At 30.6% G+C, this 19,222-nt stretch overlaps 2 protein-coding genes across 2 annotated transcripts in view; both read right to left on the minus strand.

Annotated features, from left to right (window-relative positions):
* The window catches only part of LOC145331579 (long-chain-fatty-acid--CoA ligase ACSBG2-like), a 292,684-nt gene extending 290,096 nt beyond the window's left edge, over positions 1 to 2,588 (minus strand). The window contains exon 1 of the mRNA XM_080176324.1: positions 2,576 to 2,588. The gene's annotated coding sequence lies outside the window, so the exon portion shown is untranslated. The remainder of the gene's footprint in view (positions 1 to 2,575) is intronic.
* Positions 1 to 19,222, minus strand: part of LOC145331580 (potassium voltage-gated channel protein Shab-like) — a 133,290-nt gene that overhangs the window by 68,116 nt on the left and 45,952 nt on the right. Inside the window, exons 7-10 of the mRNA XM_080176325.1 lie at positions 19,104 to 19,164; positions 12,797 to 12,846; positions 11,374 to 11,514; positions 9,492 to 9,570 (exon numbers count right to left, since the gene is read on the minus strand). Coding sequence (XP_080032451.1) covers positions 9,492 to 9,570; positions 11,374 to 11,514; positions 12,797 to 12,846; positions 19,104 to 19,164 — 331 coding nt within the window. The remainder of the gene's footprint in view (positions 1 to 9,491; positions 9,571 to 11,373; positions 11,515 to 12,796; positions 12,847 to 19,103; positions 19,165 to 19,222) is intronic.

A 19,222-nucleotide genomic window follows, 5' to 3' on the forward strand; every position in this document is an offset into this window, starting at 1 on the left:
TGCAAAACATAGCAAATTCTTGCAAAACATAGCAAATTCTTGCAAAACATAGCAAATTCTTGCAAACCTTAGCTTTTCTGTCCTTCACATAGCTAATTCTTGCAAAACATAGCAAATTCTTACAAAACATAGCAAATTCTTGCAAAACATAACAAATTCTTACAAAACATAGCAAATTCTGGCAAAACATAGCAAATTCTTACAAAACATAGCAAACTCAAAAACAAATTTTCAGCGCGATCCAACCACCGGTTCTTGAGATACGGTGACCTGGTGTCCTTGGTACCGATAGTAAGATTTGGGAAATGGTTCAAATCCTTAGTAAATTTGGCTAAGTCCAAAAATATTTTGACACTTTTTTTGAAGAAAAAATACCAAGGTGACAAATTTGTTTTTGAGTTAGGGACCCCTATTGCAAGAATTTGCTATGTTTAGCAAGAATTTGCTATGTTTTGTAAGAATTTGCTATGTTTTGTAAGAATTTGCTATGTTTTGCAAGAATTTGCTATGTTTTGTAAGAATTTGCTATGTTTTGCAAGAATTTGCTATGTTTTGTAAGAATTTGCTATGTTTTGCAAGAATTTGCTATGTTTTGCAAGAATTTGCTATGTTTTGTAAGAATTTGCTATGTTTTGCAAGAATTTGCTATGTTTTGCAAGAATTAGCTATGTGAAGGACAGAAAAGCTAAGTTTTCCAAGAATTTGCTATGTTTTGCAAGAATTTGCTATGTTTTGCAAGAATTTGCTATGTTTTGTAAGAATTTGCTATATTTTGCAAGAATTTGCTATGTTTTGTAAGAATTTGCTATGTTTTGCAAGAATTTGCTATGTTTTGTAAGAATTTGCAATGTTTTGCAAGAATTTGCTATGTTTTGCAAGAATTTGCTATGTTTTGCAAGAATTTGCTATGTTTTGTAAGAATTTGCTATGTTTTGCAAGAATTAGCTATGTGAAGGACAGAAAAGCTAAGTTTTGTAAAAATTTGCTATGTTTTGCAAGAATTTGCTATGTTTTGTAAGAATTTGCTATAATTTGCAAGAATTTGCTATGTTTTGTAAGAATTTGCTATGTTTTGCAAGAATTAGCTATGTGAAGGACAGAAAAGCTAAGTTTTCCAAGAATTTGCTATGTTTTGCAAGAATTAGCTATGTTTTGTAAGAATTTGCTATGTTTTGCAAGAATTTGCTATGTGAAGGACAGAAAAGCTAAGTTTTCTAAGAATTTGCTATGTTTTGTAAGAATTTGCTATGTTTTGCAAGAATTTGCTATGTTTTGTAAGAATTTGCTATATTTTGCAAGAATTCGCTATGTTTTGTAAGAATTTGCTATGTTTTGCAAGAATTTGCTATGTGAAGGACAGAAAAGCTAAGTTTTCCAAGAATTTGCTATGTTTTGCAAGAATTTGCTATGTTTTGCAAGAATTTGCTATGTTTTGTAAGAATTTGCTATGTTTTGCAAGAATTAGCTATGTGAAGGACAGAAAAGCTAAGTTTTCCAATATTTTGCTATGTGATGGACCAAAAACCAATTTTATGCAAGATTTTGCTATGTGAAGAATCAAAAAGCTAGGTTTTGTGAGGTGAAGGGAGGCTACTTATGTCCTCAATCTTGCAAAATCTTTGTTAAGGGAGGCATGTTATGCCCTTCATCTAACAAATTCTCACTTAAGGAAGGCTACTTATGTCCTTCCTAGGAAGGTGACTTCTGTCCTAATTTAGGAATGACTTTGTTTTCTTTCCATGATCCAAATCTTCAATTTCCTTATCAATCATTTTATTTTATTTTTGATAATATTTATCATGGCTCATGTTAATACCTTCAGCTAACTCAACAGTTTGATAAAAAACAATCAGCAGAGATTTACATTTTCAACAAATTTGTATGTCTTAGTATTACAACAAATCTTTTCTCAAATGAACTATAACATATTTAGTTATAAACATATTTACATCTAGGTCTTACATATCTTTTTTATGTACTGTTTTGAGTTGATGTACCCATTCTAACCTAACTCAAATTGGCCATTTGTCAGGCTTCAAAAATATACTTTTAAAAAAGAAATTCAATAACTTTGCTCTTACAGTTTAAATTTTTATTAACTATCGATTTTTGCGCATTCTAAGACCTTATTATAAATTCTATAATTCTACATCATTTTGTATAATGTGTTTTTTATAAAAAATGATGATTAATTTTTAAACAGTATAAACACCTAAAAATTTTACACTAGTAAAATATAAAATTTGAATTCATCACATATTTCATTTTTTACATAATTTTAAAGTTCATCAAAATTACTGAACGAGTTAACAGAAAATATTTTATTACAAAAATTTAAAATTTGATGACACATTTGTTTTTATCAAGAAAGAACTAAATTTACTCAGATACAAAAAAAAACATAATTCTTGGAATTTTCATTACTGTCAAAGAATTAAGTGTTGACAAAAATGAATTTTTAAACCCATCTTGTGCTATATGAATTATTTTAAGTTAGAACATTTTTCAACCATTTTTTAATAAAATACACTTTTCTAAGACATTTCTATTTTAGGAATCGTTTTCAATTCAAGTTTCTTGTAGAAGTGAATCAAACAATTTTAGCTTGTTCATTTTAATTGAATTTGCAACCTATGATGGTTACTGACAAATTGAATTTTGCATTACATATATGATTAAATTAAAGCATTTTCATTAGGTCTAGATAAGAAATTGGATTTAAAGAGTTATTAGTAAAATATCTAGAAGAATAATCTACAAATTTAGATGGATCTTTTGTTAGATTTGCTTTAATTAATGTAACATGTAGTAACATAGCAAATTCTTGCAAAACATAGCAAATTCTTGCAAAACATAGCATATTCTTACAAAACATAGCAAATTCTTGCAAAACATAGCAAATTCTTGGAAAACTTAGCTTTTCTGTCCTTCACATAGCTAATTCTTGCAAAACATAGCAAATTCTTACAAAACATAGCAAATTCTTGCAAAACATAGCAAATTCTTGCAAAACATAGCAAATTCTTGCAAAACATAGCAAATTCTTGCAAAACATAGCAAATTCTTGCAAAACATAGCAAATTCTTGCAAAACATAGCAAATTCTTGCAAACCTTAGCTTTTCTGTCCTTCACATAGCTAATTCTTGCAAAACATAGCAAATTCTTACAAAACATAGCAAATTCTTGCAAAACATAACAAATTCTTACAAAACATAGCAAATTCTGGCAAAACATAGCAAATTCTTACAAAACATAGCAAACTCAAAAACAAATTTTCAGCGCGATCCAACCACCGGTTCTTGAGATACGGTGACCTGGTGTCCTTGGTACCGATAGTAAGATTTGGGAAATGGTTCAAATCCTTAGTAAATTTGGCTAAGTCCAAAAATATTTTGACACTTTTTTTGAAGAAAAAATACCAAGGTGACAAATTTGTTTTTGAGTTAGGGACCCCTATTGCAAGAATTTGCTATGTTTAGCAAGAATTTGCTATGTTTTGTAAGAATTTGCTATGTTTTGTAAGAATTTGCTATGTTTTGCAAGAATTTGCTATGTTTTGTAAGAATTTGCTATGTTTTGCAAGAATTTGCTATGTTTTGCAAGAATTTGCTATGTTTTGTAAGAATTTGCTATGTTTTGCAAGAATTTGCTATGTTTTGCAAGAATTAGCTATGTGAAGGACAGAAAAGCTAAGTTTTCCAAGAATTTGCTATGTTTTGCAAGAATTTGCTATGTTTTGTAAGAATTTGCTATGTTTTGCAAGAATTTGCTATGTTTTGCAAGAATTAGCTATGTGAAGGACAGAAAAGCTAAGTTTTCCAAGAATTTGCTATGTTTTGCAAGAATTTGCTATGTTTTGCAAGAATTTGCTATGTTTTGTAAGAATTTGCTATGTTTTGCAAGAATTTGCTATGTTTTGCAAGAATTAGCTATGTGAAGGACAGAAAAGCTAAGTTTTCCAAGAATTTGCTATGTTTTGCAAGAATTTGCTATGTTTTGCAAGAATTTGCTATGTTTTGTAAGAATTTGCTATATTTTGCAAGAATTTGCTAAGTTTTGTAAGAATTTGCTATGTTTTGCAAGAATTTGCTAAGTTTTGTAAGAATTTGCTATGTTTTGCAAGAATTTGCTATGTTTTGCAAGAATTTGCTATGTTTTGTAAGAATTTGCTATGTTTTGCAAGAATTTGCTATGTTTTGCAAGAATTAGCTATGTGAAGGACAGAAAAGCTAAGTTTTCCAAGAATTTGCTATGTTTTGCAAGAATTTGCTATGTTTTGCAAGAATTTGCTATGTTTTGTAAGAATTTGCTATATTTTGCAAGAATTTGCTATGTTTTGTAAGAATTTGCTATGTTTTGCAAGAATTTGCTATGTTTTGTAAGAATTTGCAATGTTTTGCAAGAATTTGCTATGTTTTGCAAGAATTTGCTATGTTTTGCAAGAATTTGCTATGTTTTGTAAGAATTTGCTATGTTTTGCAAGAATTAGCTATGTGAAGGACAGAAAAGCTAAGTTTTGTAAAAATTTGCTATGTTTTGCAAGAATTTGCTATGTTTTGTAAGAATTTGCTATAATTTGCAAGAATTTGCTATGTTTTGTAAGAATTTGCTATGTTTTGCAAGAATTAGCTATGTGAAGGACAGAAAAGCTAAGTTTTCCAAGAATTTGCTATGTTTTGCAAGAATTAGCTATGTTTTGTAAGAATTTGCTATGTTTTGCAAGAATTTGCTATGTGAAGGACAGAAAAGCTAAGTTTTCTAAGAATTTGCTATGTTTTGTAAGAATTTGCTATGTTTTGCAAGAATTTGCTATGTTTTGTAAGAATTTGCTATATTTTGCAAGAATTTGCTATGTTTTGTAAGAATTTGCTATGTTTTGCAAGAATTTGCTATGTGAAGGACAGAAAAGCTAAGTTTTCCAAGAATTTGCTATGTTTTGCAAGAATTTGCTATGTTTTGCAAGAATTTGCTATGTTTTGTAAGAATTTGCTATGTTTTGCAAGAATTAGCTATGTGAAGGACAGAAAAGCTAAGTTTTCCAATATTTTGCTATGTGATGGACCAAAAACCAATTTTATGCAAGATTTTGCTATGTGAAGAATCAAAAAGCTAGGTTTTGTGAGGTGAAGGGAGGCTACTTATGTCCTCAATCTTGCAAAATCTTTGTTAAGGGAGGCATGTTATGCCCTTCATCTAACAAATTCTCACTTAAGGAAGGCTACTTATGTCCTTCCTAGGAAGGTGACTTCTGTCCTAATTTAGGAATGACTTTGTTTTCTTTCCATGATCCAAATCTTCAATTTCCTTATCAATCATTTTATTTTATTTTTGATAATATTTATCATGGCTCATGTTAATACCTTCAGCTAACTCAACAGTTTGATAAAAAACAATCAGCAGAGATTTACATTTTCAACAAATTTGTATGTCTTAGTATTACAACAAATCTTTTCTCAAATGAACTATAACATATTTAGTTATAAACATATTTACATCTAGGTCTTACATATCTTTTTTATGTACTGTTTTGAGTTGATGTACCCATTCTAACCTAACTCAAATTGGCCATTTGTCAGGCTTCAAAAATATACTTTTAAAAAAGAAATTCAATAACTTTGCTCTTACAGTTTAAATTTTTATTAACTATCGATTTTTGCGCATTCTAAGACCTTATTATAAATTCTATAATTCTACATCATTTTGTATAATGTGTTTTTTATAAAAAATGATGATTAATTTTTAAACAGTATAAACACCTAAAAATTTTACACTAGTAAAATATAAAATTTGAATTCATCACATATTTCATTTTTTACATAATTTTAAAGTTCATCAAAATTACTGAACGAGTTAACAGAAAATATTTTATTACAAAAATTTAAAATTTGATGACACATTTGTTTTTATCAAGAAAGAACTAAATTTACTCAGATACAAAAAAAAACATAATTCTTGGAATTTTCATTACTGTCAAAGAATTAAGTGTTGACAAAAATGAATTTTTAAACCCATCTTGTGCTATATGAATTATTTTAAGTTAGAACATTTTTCAACCATTTTTTAATAAAATACACTTTTCTAAGACATTTCTATTTTAGGAATCGTTTTCAATTCAAGTTTCTTGTAGAAGTGAATCAAACAATTTTAGCTTGTTCATTTTAATTGAATTTGCAACCTATGATGGTTACTGACAAATTGAATTTTGCATTACATATATGATTAAATTAAAGCATTTTCATTAGGTCTAGATAAGAAATTGGATTTAAAGAGTTATTAGTAAAATATCTAGAAGAATAATCTACAAATTTAGATGGATCTTTTGTTAGATTTACTTTAATTAATGTAACATGTAGCCTTTGATAGATATTTTTAAGTGGAGAGAGAAAGGTTTGTAGATTAAGCTGTTATATTTTTCCACAAAGAATGAGAAAAAGTGCTTGTATATTGAAATAAATGATTGTGTCTGTATGTCCTTCTGTCTGTCCTTCTGTCTGTAATGTGGAAGTAATTTGATTTGTATTAATATGCATATGTTCATATATATTTATGTTCTAAAGTTTGTAATACAATATTCTCTTCTTTTTCTATTGAAAATTTTGATTATGATTAAAACAGTTTCTATTGGATGTAAGAAACTACACAACACCAATATGTGGTTGTACTTTAAGGAAACCATATTTATGTAAAATGACTGTCTCAAAAGTTAGAAAATATAAAATACTCTATAAATCTGTTGCTCAGTTAGGTTGATGAATTATTTTCCTCTCTTTCAAAAATCACTGCTCACTTTTTCCCTGTAAAAAACTAAATGGAGTATTTTAAAAAGCTATCATAAATGAAAAAAAAAGAAATTTTAACTAATCGAATTTAAGGTGCCAAAGCTTATTAAATCTTGATTGGATAAATTTAAAAAAATAAGCTATATTTGAAAGTAACACATACAAGAGTGTAAATTTACAATTTACTCTTGTTATAAATTTAAAACTACATGGTAAAAATGAAAATGATTACATCATATTAGTTTAGTTTTTATCAATGAATCATCATTTCAAATTGATTTAAATAATCTGAATATTGGGGAAAAATGGTTGTAGATTGTATTTGTCTTTTGTATCTGTAAATAAGGAGAAAAATTGGTAATCATTGAATGTATATCAAAAGGGGAAGAAATGTTCTCACCCTTCCCAACTACTAGTTGAGACTTAAAAAAGTGAATAAAGTTAGATAAATTGATATACTTTCAAAAGATATAAAGACAAAGTTTAAAACTTTTATATTTTCCGCAATACAGAGCTTCAAAAATCAGATAACTCAATGTTTGCTGAAGGTGTCCCCGCAAAATTATCCAATATATTTAATGTGGTATATCACATAAGTAGGTCAAATATTGGATATTTTTATGAATATTGTCCTAGTCTTTACCTAAGGTTTTTATTTTTTCTTTCCTGTAGTGTAATTATTTTTGCAGCAAAGCTACTCTATAATTAAATTTGTCTCTTCATCAGTATGTAACGCTATAAGGGAAATATGATTTTCTTGGTTGCTATTGAAAATAGTCAGCTGAAATTTTCAGTGAATATTCCTAGCATATTTAGTCTTTACATTGCATTGTTATGTCCACATGGCCATGCTCAAGCTTTAAAAACATAATAAAAACTAATTTTATTTTGAAGGTTTCGGATTTTATTAGAATTTTTCTGCATATTTCTCTTATTTCCCACTGAACATCTGATCCATAATTCATTTTGTCTCTTTGTACATCAATATTTTTTTTGTGTTTTGTTACATATGGATGTTGTCTACTTTGTTGAAAATATGAAAATGAAGTCAAAAAGGAAATATTTTTCATGTTATGGATGAGTGTTTAAAGAAATAAAATTATATTTTGATATAGCTTCATAATCTATCTACTTTTCACATCTTCTTGGAATATAAGAACATACTTGTACTATAGCCACCTGTGTTTGTTTTTCCCATCAATTTCAAACAAGAAACCTGCAGAAAGAAATGTGAAGAAAGAGAGAGAGAGAGAGAGAGAGAGAGAGAGAGAGAGAGAGAGAGAGAGAGAGAGAGAGAGAGAGAGAGAGAGAGAGAGAGAGAGAGAGATGGCTAATGTCAGAAAAGAAGATATTTAGAAAGAAGAGGATAAATATTTAGTGCATTTAGGGATTTTTGTATTGAAATTTTCCGTTTTTTTTTATTAAAATTGCTACCTATCTAGCCTACTAGTGTCTAACAAATACGCTTTCTTCCAAATCAAATGAAACAGTTAAAATATTTCCCCTTTTTTCAACCAAACATAGTGAAGAAATTATTATTTTGTTATTTAGGATTGTCTCAAGCTTTTGTAAATTGTGGCTAGAAGGTTTAGTAATTCAATTTTACTTTTGTCATACAATAAAGTTTACATTATCACATTCCATACAAGAAAATTTACAAAAAAAAAAGACTTTAAGCAAAATTGTATTAAAATATTAAGATTGGAAAAAAAAAACTAGTAGGAAGGAAGGAGGAAAAATTCATTCAATTTGAACAAATAAAGATGCAATACCAATCTCCTCTAACCTATATTGATTTTTTTAGAGTTTTTAGTGGCGTATCTACTCTATAATTTATTTTTTTTTGTCGCCAGTCTGTCCGTAACGCTATGGGAAAAATGTAAATTTCTCGGATACTTTTAAAGATGTATAATTTACTTTTTACGTCTGTCGGTCATGTATTAAAGACATTAAAACTATTTTTTATTAATATTTTAGAAAGGTTTCATAATTTTCTAAGAATTATAAAACATTTATCAACTAAACATAGTCTTTATAATTTTGTCTGTTTGTCCTTCCATGTATTTTAGTGCTTCGCTACTTATGGATGTTTTCATTCTTGTTTTTTTTCTATACATTCTATCTATCTAAATTCTATTTGGTTGCACATGTTTCAATAATAACGACATTTAAAAAGAAGTGCAACAATAGTATATATATAGTAAACAAACAAAAAAAAATTAAAAACCTAAAAATAGTTTTAAAAAGTCTTCTAAATTTTTAAAATCATTGAAATAAAATTTAATATATATTTGTGTAGTTGAGGGTGTAATTCAGGCAACTAGAGGGGTTTGAGCCTTCAGGTGTTTTGATGTCAATTGCTGGTAAAAAAAAAAGATCTTTTGATTAGAGGAACATACATAAAAATTACAAACATATAGTAGTTTATTTATAAAGATAAACAGCTATGAAAAGAAACTAAGATAAATGTCAGAGCTTTATGAAAGATATAAGTAAATTTGTGTGTGAAGTGCCAAATGTTTTGACATCCTCTTAATTCTAAGATCTGTCAAGTAGTAAGAAGTTGAACCCATTTATACGCCTCTGAATAACAGGGCTTATTTTGAATGCAAGAAAACATCTTACCTAAACTATTTAACCAATTTTCAACTATTACAAACCACAATGAAGACATGGTTGTCTGGTGGATGTTAATAAAGTAATATATATTCCTGTTAGTTCTGGTAGGGTAGAGAGAACGAAGGTTATGGTGGAGATCAGGACAACTGCTATAGACGTGAATGCACATACCTAGATAGATAGATAGATAGTTTGATAGATATATACAGTGGCCTGAGTTATGAAAAATTTGGGTGCCTGTAGATAGGTGGATAGCTAGGGAGATAAGTAAATAATTAGATAGTTAGGTTATATGTTCGTCTGTCTGTTTGTATCAAAGGAAGTCCACTAGCCGCTGGACCCAGATTGTTGTTCTATACACCCCTTTGGGTAAATACTAAATCTAATGTTTAAATAAACTAGATAGGTATGTAGTTTATAAGATAGCTAAATACATTTCTATATGATATTTTGTAAATAGATGCATAAACAATTATTCAAAGGGAAAGTACTAAAAAGTGAAAAGTCACAGTGAGTGAGGGGAAAGTAATGGCTGTTAATCGCACTAGTCACCAAAGTTTTATATTAAGGTTTTCTTATTAGTTAGCTTAACAACATGAGGAATTTTACTGAACTTTGATTGGTTGGTTGTGTGTCCAAACCTTTCAACTTCTAATTGATCAACAGAAGGGTTAATTTTGTGAATCATCAAATGGAATATGAATTAATTTATCGAATACTTTCCTATCCCTTTGTAACCCTGTAAAAGATCAGAGTCGTATGGTTGCAGGCATAATTTTTCACAAATATGTCTAGATAGACAGAAACAGGTTATTGTATTGATGAAAACAAAATGTAAAGCAAATTTTTGTTGAACAGACATACAAACAATGACAATTTGGGAATGCTTAAAGTGGTAAAATTATATGCTTTTAAAAAAAATAAATGTTATGGAACAAACTTCAAATCAATGATATAAAATCATAAAAAAAACTCTTACGTACTTATAGAGATAGTTAGGTAAATCAAGATATGTTTACTTGTATTAATTTTCATATCAATCATGTCTTTCACCAAAATTAGCCTTTTTATTAGTTATTTCTCGCATCGTATTATAAACGGCTTTCCGCGGATATAGAATGTACATTTTTATATTCGTAGAAAGCTGGATATAATACGATGCTAGACATAGTTTTTTCGTATGGATGAGAACCGGTTCCTATCCACCGGATTCGAATGAATACGAGAAAAAAACTATCTTTGTCACTTTTATTGTGACTATTATTATTTTCTTCAATACATGTCACTGTCAAAGTCCCCAGGGATCTTAAGGGGATAAGACAATAGCCAATGAATTGATGTACATCTCCAATGATGATACACAATATTACACCTTTTTAGATTACAATTAGTGGTTCAAATATTTTGACACTTAACTTTATGAACCAATCTATTAAAAAAGTTGTCAACCCAACGAGTAAAAGAAACATTGTTAAAGACATTGGGGACTAGTGTAATAAACATCCCAATGTCTCCTCCCTCCCTCCGTGGTGAATGTCCCAGACTAGACTTTTCATCAAAATTAAATTGACCTATTTGTCAACAAGGTTGCATAGAGAGCTGGAAAAAAAATGAGCAAATAAAACAGAAAATCAGATGAAGAAAAATAAGGCTAAAATGCAAATTCAATTTTATTGATTTTACTTAATTCTGAATGCTTCTAGGAGAAATTTTTGTTTTAAAAAGATAGACAAACAAACACAAACACATTCTGTTGCTTTAAGATATGTATAAAATTTCCTTGTGGCTTCGAAACCTTTTAGTAACCACTGAATTAGAACCGGTACTAAGCCATACTGAAAAAATCATGTATCATATTATATCCAGTTTTCTACGGATATAAAAATGTCCAAACTGGTTTTAATCTTATAAGTGTACTTTTTTATATCCGCAGAAAGCTGTTTATATTACTATGCGATAAATAACTATTCTTACCCTTGCGGCCACCGAAGTTTCCGGATACTCTGTCATATTCCAGAGAAACTTCCGGATCCGGCCGATCTTATCGTCCCCGAAATCCTCCTCCTCCAGGGTCTGCAGGTATTTCTGCTGGGAATCGTTCTGACGTTGGATTTCCTGACAATTAACAAGATTATAGTTTTCATGAAAACTGATGCCTTTTTGATATGAAAAAAAAGATGATTGTCCTTTCGTGTAAAGACATTCCAAGGACATAATCCGGGAATACTCCCTTTCTCAACATCGCTCCATAAGGGGCGATTCGTCCCATTTTTAAAATGGATTTTTAAAGGTTATTTTAGGTTAGGTTAGGTTATATTGGGTTAGGTGATTGCCCCACAGGGTCAGGTAATTGGCCCCGCAGGGGCTAGAAATAGGAGAAAAGCTACTGTGAAAAATACGAAGAATCGCCCCATAAGGTGCGATGTTACGAAAGGTTACCCGATAATCCTGTAACATCCCAATGTCTGACGAAAACAAAAAGAAAATTAGTTTGACTACTGTTTTGTTCCAAGAGCTAAATGATAAGGGAGCAGTACATTTTTTTTATTGGAATTGTTAGAAGAAGAAAAAACTATATGCCTTTCATTTCAAAAGTGTTTTGCTGGGCCTCGTTCTGACGTTGGATTTGCTTGGGTATGGTATTAATAAGGAAGGGAGAGCTCTATGGAAATGAAATTCTTTCCCTCTACTCTACTTTAAATAACGTAGTAAAGAGCAGATTTACTCTCTGTCAAAACTAATGCGAAGCTACACTATGATTAATTAGTTGCAGGAATAAGGTATAACCAACAAGCAAAATAAATCTAAAATGATATTTGGGGGGCAAATGGAGAGGTCGTCAATTTTACGATGTGTTGCCCCCCAACGACAGCTGAAAAACACGTATAGGTTTCGTGATTTTCTTCCGAATTAATTTCGCTATTGGTATGAGCTGAATTAGTTGTACTATAGTTTAATTTGTCTGAATGTCTGTCCGTCCGTCAGTCAGTCACTCAGTCCGTATGAGGGAAATCCGATTTTCTCGGCAATTATGATAAGCAGCTGAAATCTACTCTTTACATTGTTTTGTCCGTCTGTCTGTCGGTCGGTCATGTTTCAAAAGACATAAACATTTTAAAAAATTATTTTGTTATGTTCTTTGAGAAACTAAACACCTGCTCTATAACTCTCTTTGTCCGTTTGTCCATTGCATGATTTTTGTGCTTTGCTCTTTATGAATCTTGTCATCCTTGTTTCTCTTTCATTGATGTTGGAAATTTCAATATTTTTTTCCAGTATTGTTTCAAAACCGTTTCATACCCGGTTATGGCTAGTATGGATAAGAACTGGTTCTTAGCCATACTATCCACGGAAACCTGTCTATAATACGATGCGATAAAAAAAACTATTCTCTCACCTTTTCACACAATTCAATTTCAGGATAATATTTGAGAGCGCAACAAGGATCTAAAAAAATAAATTATATCATCTATCTTTCTATCTATCTAGATGGTATCTTTTTTTTATATCTATCTAGATAGTATCTATCTTTCTATCTATCTAGATGGTATCTTTTTTCTATCTATCTAGATAGTATCTATCTTTCTATCTATCTAGATGGTAGCTATCTTTTTATCTAGATAGATAGTATCTATCATTCTATCTAACTATATGGTATCTATCTTTCTATCTACCTAGATGGTATCTTATATCAAATATAAAAACGTAGATTGTATATTGAAATAAAAATATAAAACGTAGTAGATGTGTATTGTGTATCCATCTATCATTCTGGATTTATATATATTTGGTGCAAAAACGTGTCGCAACAGATCTGTTTTACACCAGAGGGATCTAAAGGGATAAGACAAAGGCCGATAAATTGATGTACATCCCCAATGTTGATACACAAACGTATTCCTCTTGAAAATTACCATTAGTGGTTGAATGTTTTGAATCTCAACATAATGAACCAAACAATCAAGAAAAGTCCCCAATTTTGTTAAGCTAAGGAATAATAAACCGTTATTATAAAACTTTGGGGACCAGTGTATAAATCAGCCCAATGTCCCCTCCCTCCCTGGTTTTACACCATTTTCGCGGCCAGTTTTTTAGGCAAATAGAAATAACTTTGTACACTTTTATACTTTAATAGCGGTTAAGCCCCTAGACTCTTTTAGGGGCACTTGAGGGAGGATAAAAAATATGATAGTGGAAGATGGTGATCATAACTATTTTCAGATATCTTCAAACTTGATATAACCCCCTCTCTTTTTACATTCCCTTTGAAGTTGATTATTCTGGATTATCTATTATGTGATAAGGTGTTTATACAAGTGCGCCAATGTTTTTTTTTATAAAATTGTTAAAAAATGACATCTGTTTGGTTTTCCTTTGCAATTAAGCTTTTTTTTAGGTACAGGGAAGGTTTTCAACTATTTTGGGAGAGCGTATCTCCACCCTCCCAATTTAAAATCCCCCCCCAAATTTTTTTTCTGAATATTTCTTATTAACCCATTAGTGCCGAACCGGGTTTTAAAACCCGGTGCCAGAAAATGTAAAAAAACCGGTTTTCGGCTTCATAATTGCATCATTCTCAGTATGAATCCCCCCTCTACTACCCTGGCTTTCATTTCCCCCTGGAGCAGGTAGTTTTGCTTACTTCCGTTTGCCGGTATAGATCAACAAAGTTTGAAAATCATGAAAATTCAAAATACCCCATCTAACTTTTTTGTTTTTATAGTAAAGTCGCTGATTTTTTTCGTTAAATCTAAAGTTTATTGACAAGTACATCTATTTGTGAATTCGTTTTATTTAAATTATTATTTTTTATATGATTTTTTTATCATTTTTTTATGCCCTATATAGGCCCGGTTCGGCATTTCCATTTTGAGTCTGAAATTTTTATTACCCGGTTTCACTAATAGATCTTTTTTGACAACAACAACAAAACAGGGTTTTTTTACCCGAAATCGCCGGCTAAACACGAAATTTGAAATAAATCGCTTCGTATTATACTTGTAGCTCTTTAGATTACATGAGGTTGTGTAGTTTTCAATTACGGATCGTATCAAAGTTCTAAAAAGTGTTCATCTCACTTTTGGCGTTCAAAAATTACATTTTTCGATTTTTGGTCAAAATAACCGGGTTTATACAGGTCAACCGGGTTTTAAAACTGGGGGAAAGCACCAAAAACGGGTGTTAATGCCTGGTTGGTATTTATGGCCAAGCCGAACCGGTTTTTTTTTGCAACTTTCCTGTGCACGCCACTAGAGCAAAACAAAAAAATACGAATTCCGTTTTGACCATTATAAAGCTTCCCTGAAACTTACAGCTCGATCGGCCCATAAAAGTGGCGCTCGGCACTAATGGGTTAAAACTCAAATTAAAAAGTAGAAGGGCGGTTGACTTATCCCCCTCCCACCTTAAGAACACTTAGAGGCTTCTTGGGGGCGTTCGTTGCCCTTAGTCTTTCTTAAAATAAAAGCTATGTCTTGGATTTTTTTTCAACTAGGTGTTTGATCACGAATTTCATATGGTAAAAATATTTTTCTTATTTAATTGTTATCCTAATAAGATAAAAGTTATGCTTGAAAATTGTTTTAATAGCTATTATTATATGTTGCATTTTTAGATAAACGTGAGAGTTGTGATCAGAATTTGCGTATCATTTGTACTCTTTTGCGTCATTGCGTATTTTCAGATATGTATTACCCGTCATCACAAAGATGGTTTGGAGAGGGGGGGGGGGAGGGTTAATTTTGTCTCCAAAATAAGAATAAAACCAACCTGGACCTATTAAAAGCTTTACTGTAAATGTGATTCAGCGGTAGTAAGTGAGATACTTTGGTACAAAAACACAGATAGACAAAATAACATTTTACAAAAGTCGTAATAAACTTCTTTGTAAAAATAAAATAGTATTTATTCATAAAATCTGTTTTGAATTATTTGAATTTATATCTTTATAGACTACTAGCGGATTTGCTCCTAGCCTCTAAGGGCTTTGCCCCAAGAGGTTTTATCAAACTAATTTTTCGTGTTTTAGATTTTAAAGAAAATTTAAATTTTTTTTTTGTGGGGGGGTATTTTTCATTTTATGGGGGGTTAGGGGTGTCCCACCTCCCAAATAAATATTTATAAACCTTCCTGGGACCTATGAGAAGCTACCCTGTAAAGGAGAACCCGATCGGTTCAGCGGTTAGCGAGATCCTTCGCTACAAACAGACAGACAAACAAACAGACAGACAGACAAACAAACAAACATCGTTCTACTTTGTATTATAGAGTTCTAAAAGAGCTGGCACTTTGTTTTTATGAGATCCCTAAGATTTTTCCCTTATAATAAAAAAATGTAATGTAAAAATATTAGTTTTCTTGCGTCTAATAAACCCGACTGGCTCTCCGTTTTATCATTTTAGAAAAGCATTATTTCTTTGCTTTGCTATTATTATGGCAATTTAAGGTTATTGCTTCAACATAAAATAACATTCCTAATATTAAAGTTCTTTTACACGTTTTCCTTAAAAGACTCATAGCAGGGAGGGAGGGGACATTGGGCTGTTTATTACACTAGTCCCCAAAGTTTTATAAAAACGTTTTCGTATACGATGGCTTAACAATCTTGGGGATTTTTATTAAATTTGAATTGGTTGGTTCAATTAGTTGAGTGTCAAAACGTTTTAACCACTAATTGTAATCTTCAGAAGGGATAATTTTGTGTATCATTATTGGAGATGTACATCAATTTATTGGCCATTGTCTTATCCCTTTAGAGCTTTTATAAGAATCATAGACAAATATTCTTTAAAAAGACGTACAGTACATGTAAAGTGTTTTACTTTAGGTTAAGTTGGGTTATTTAGGGCTAAGGGTCACCACGCAGGAATAAGGCATAATAGGAATAGGTCCCGCAAGGTTAGGGGCACACGCAGTGGTTATAAGCACAAAGAAAAAAGCTAACCCCCAACCTTTTGTTGCAACGTTTTGACACTCAACCTAACAAATAAAATTCAATAAAAGCCCCCAAGGTTGTTAAGCAATCGAATAAGGAAACGTTATTATACGACTTTGGTAACTAGTGTAATAAACAACCAAAATGTCACCTCCTTCCCTGATTGCATTTCTACGGATCAGAATTTTTTTTGAATACTCTTACTTGTCCCATAAATGGGAGAACATAAATTTTATTTTATAGTAATAAACACCACAAAAAAACAGTTATTTTCTTATTTTTATATTAACTTAAAAAGAAATACAATTGTATATTTAGAAGGATACAGTACGTTTGTTTATTTACACCAGAGTGTTTAAAATTTTGGTAGTTAAGCTACGTTATATATAAACTACTGGCAACGCCCCTAGATGATTCTTGTGGCACTTAATGTAGGTAGGAGGGGGGAGTCATCTTTTTTTGGAGGGTAAAGATACCTTCCTCGTAAATAGTTAAAAACCTTTCCTGGACATATAAAAATCTTTACTTTTAAGGAGAACCATGGTCATTTGTATTGTATGACGTTACTTTTTTTGGCACTACTGCTGCTTAAAAATTTTGATTTCTAAATTCTGTCAATGATAAGTGGGTTAAATAGAAATCTGCTGTAGAAAGTTTACCAATATATCTGTTATATTAATTTTTCTGAAGATCTTTCAAAAATGCTTGGAAACCGCGCTTAATTTGTCAAATTAAAACAATTAAATGTAATTGATTGCTTTTAACTTCACATTATTTTAAACTATCAAAACAGGGCCTCAAAAAAATGTTTGAATATTTTGATATCTAAAATCTATATCTGTTCTGTTATCTATAAATACTTAGGGAGGGATGGGAGATTGTTTTGTTTATTACACTAGTCCCCTAAGTCTTATAATAATGGGGCTTTTATTGAATTTTGATTGGTTGGTTCGTTTAGTTGAGTATCAACAGTTTCACCACTAAAAGTGGCAATTTATCGGCTTTTGTCTTATCCCTTTAGATCCCTGTATCTATAAATACCCAAACAACAGGAAAAGTTGTATCAAAGTTTTCAAAGCAAACATTTCAAATATAGTTCACTTACACTCAGTTAAAATGGTAGCAGCCATAAATAGATTGGTTGGCTGGGGGTGTTTTAACATGTTAGCGGATTTATTTTTCTAGAATATACTGGATGAATTCAGGTATCTAAAGGGATAGACAATGGCCGATAAATTGATGTACATCACCATTGATGTTACGCATAATTACCCCTACTGTAAATTACAATTATGGTTGACAGATTGGGACACTCAATTTAATAAACCAAAATTCAATAAAACTCTCCAAGGTTGTTAAGCCAACGGATAAGAAAATGTTATAAAAAAGACTTTTGGGACTAGTGTAATAATCAGCCAAATGTCCCCTCCCTCCTAGGGATAAATGCAATACTATCATTAATTGCTAATTGGATCACAAAATCTAATCTGTAAAAATATTAATAGTCTTTAGTTGTTTTGTGTAAATATATTAAAGATAGTACAATAACTATTTGACAACAAATGTATCTGTGTGTGTGTGTGTGTACAACTTTTAGAATAACTTTAAATAAAGAGGTGATTGTTGAATTAATACCTAAATATGTATTTGAAATCAGAGATATAAAGGGATAAGAAAATAGCCGATAAATTGATGTATATCCCCAATGATGATACAAAAAATTACCAATTTTGTTAATTATGATTAGTGGTTTAAACGTTTGGACACTCTTAATGACTGAACAAATCAAATTCCATAAAAGTCCCCAAAATTGTTAAGCCAACGAATAAGAAAACGTTATTGTAAAAGTTTGAGGACTAGTGTAATAAACAGCCGGTATGTATGTGGTACAACTTTTAGAATACATTTAAATAAAGAGGTGATTGTTGAATTAATACCTAAATATGTGTATACATTTTATATTAAAGTGGGTCAATTTTTCGCGTAGAACCGTAAAGTTGGGTGTTGCTTAGATAAATAGCAAAGTTGATATAGTAATTAAATTTAATTACTAAATTAAATCTTTGAAAATCTTTGCTATTCTTCTATTTCATCAAACTATTCTATCTTTTTACAATTAATTACATTGATTAATCAATCTTTCTAACAATCAAGATATCTAAGTAGCTAACAACGCAGGGAGGGAGGGGACATTGGGCTGTTTATTGCACTAGTCCCCAAAGTTTTAGAATACTTTATTGTTATTAGTTGACTCAACATATTTGGGGACTTTTATTGAATTTTAATTGGTTGGTTCATTAAATTCATTTAAGTCCAAAGGTTTTTTCCACTATTCATAATATACAGAACGGTTAATTTTGTGTTTCTTCATTGGGTAGGTAAATCAATTTATAAGCCATTGTCTTATCACTTTAGATCGTTTATATCTAGATGGTATCTATCTATCTATCTAGATGGTATCTATATATCTATCTAGATGGTATCTATCTATCTATCTATCTAGATGGTATCTATCTATCTAGATGGTATCTATCAATCTAGATGGTATCTATCTATCTAGATGGTATCTATCTATCAATCTAGATGGTACCTATCTATCTATCTAGATATTATCTATCTATCTATCTAGATGGTCTCTATCTATCTATCTATTTAGCTATCTATCTATCTATGTATATTTACCATAGAAGAAGTTCATCAATACCCTAGTACTACATCTATCTAGATGGTAATTATGTATCTATCTATCTATCTATCTAAGTATATTTACCTAGTAGAAGTTCATCAATGCCCCAGTACTCCATCTCAAATCTCATTTTCATACTGCACACTCCTGCAGAGTCGTGTTCTTGTTTTTCTCAATTTTGGAATTTTTTGAGTTTTGCAGAT

Source organism: Acartia tonsa, chromosome 11 (genome assembly GCF_053477335.1).
Source record: "Acartia tonsa isolate MP-2025a chromosome 11, ASM5347733v1, whole genome shotgun sequence".
Lineage (NCBI taxonomy): Eukaryota > Metazoa > Arthropoda > Copepoda > Calanoida > Acartiidae > Acartia > Acartia tonsa.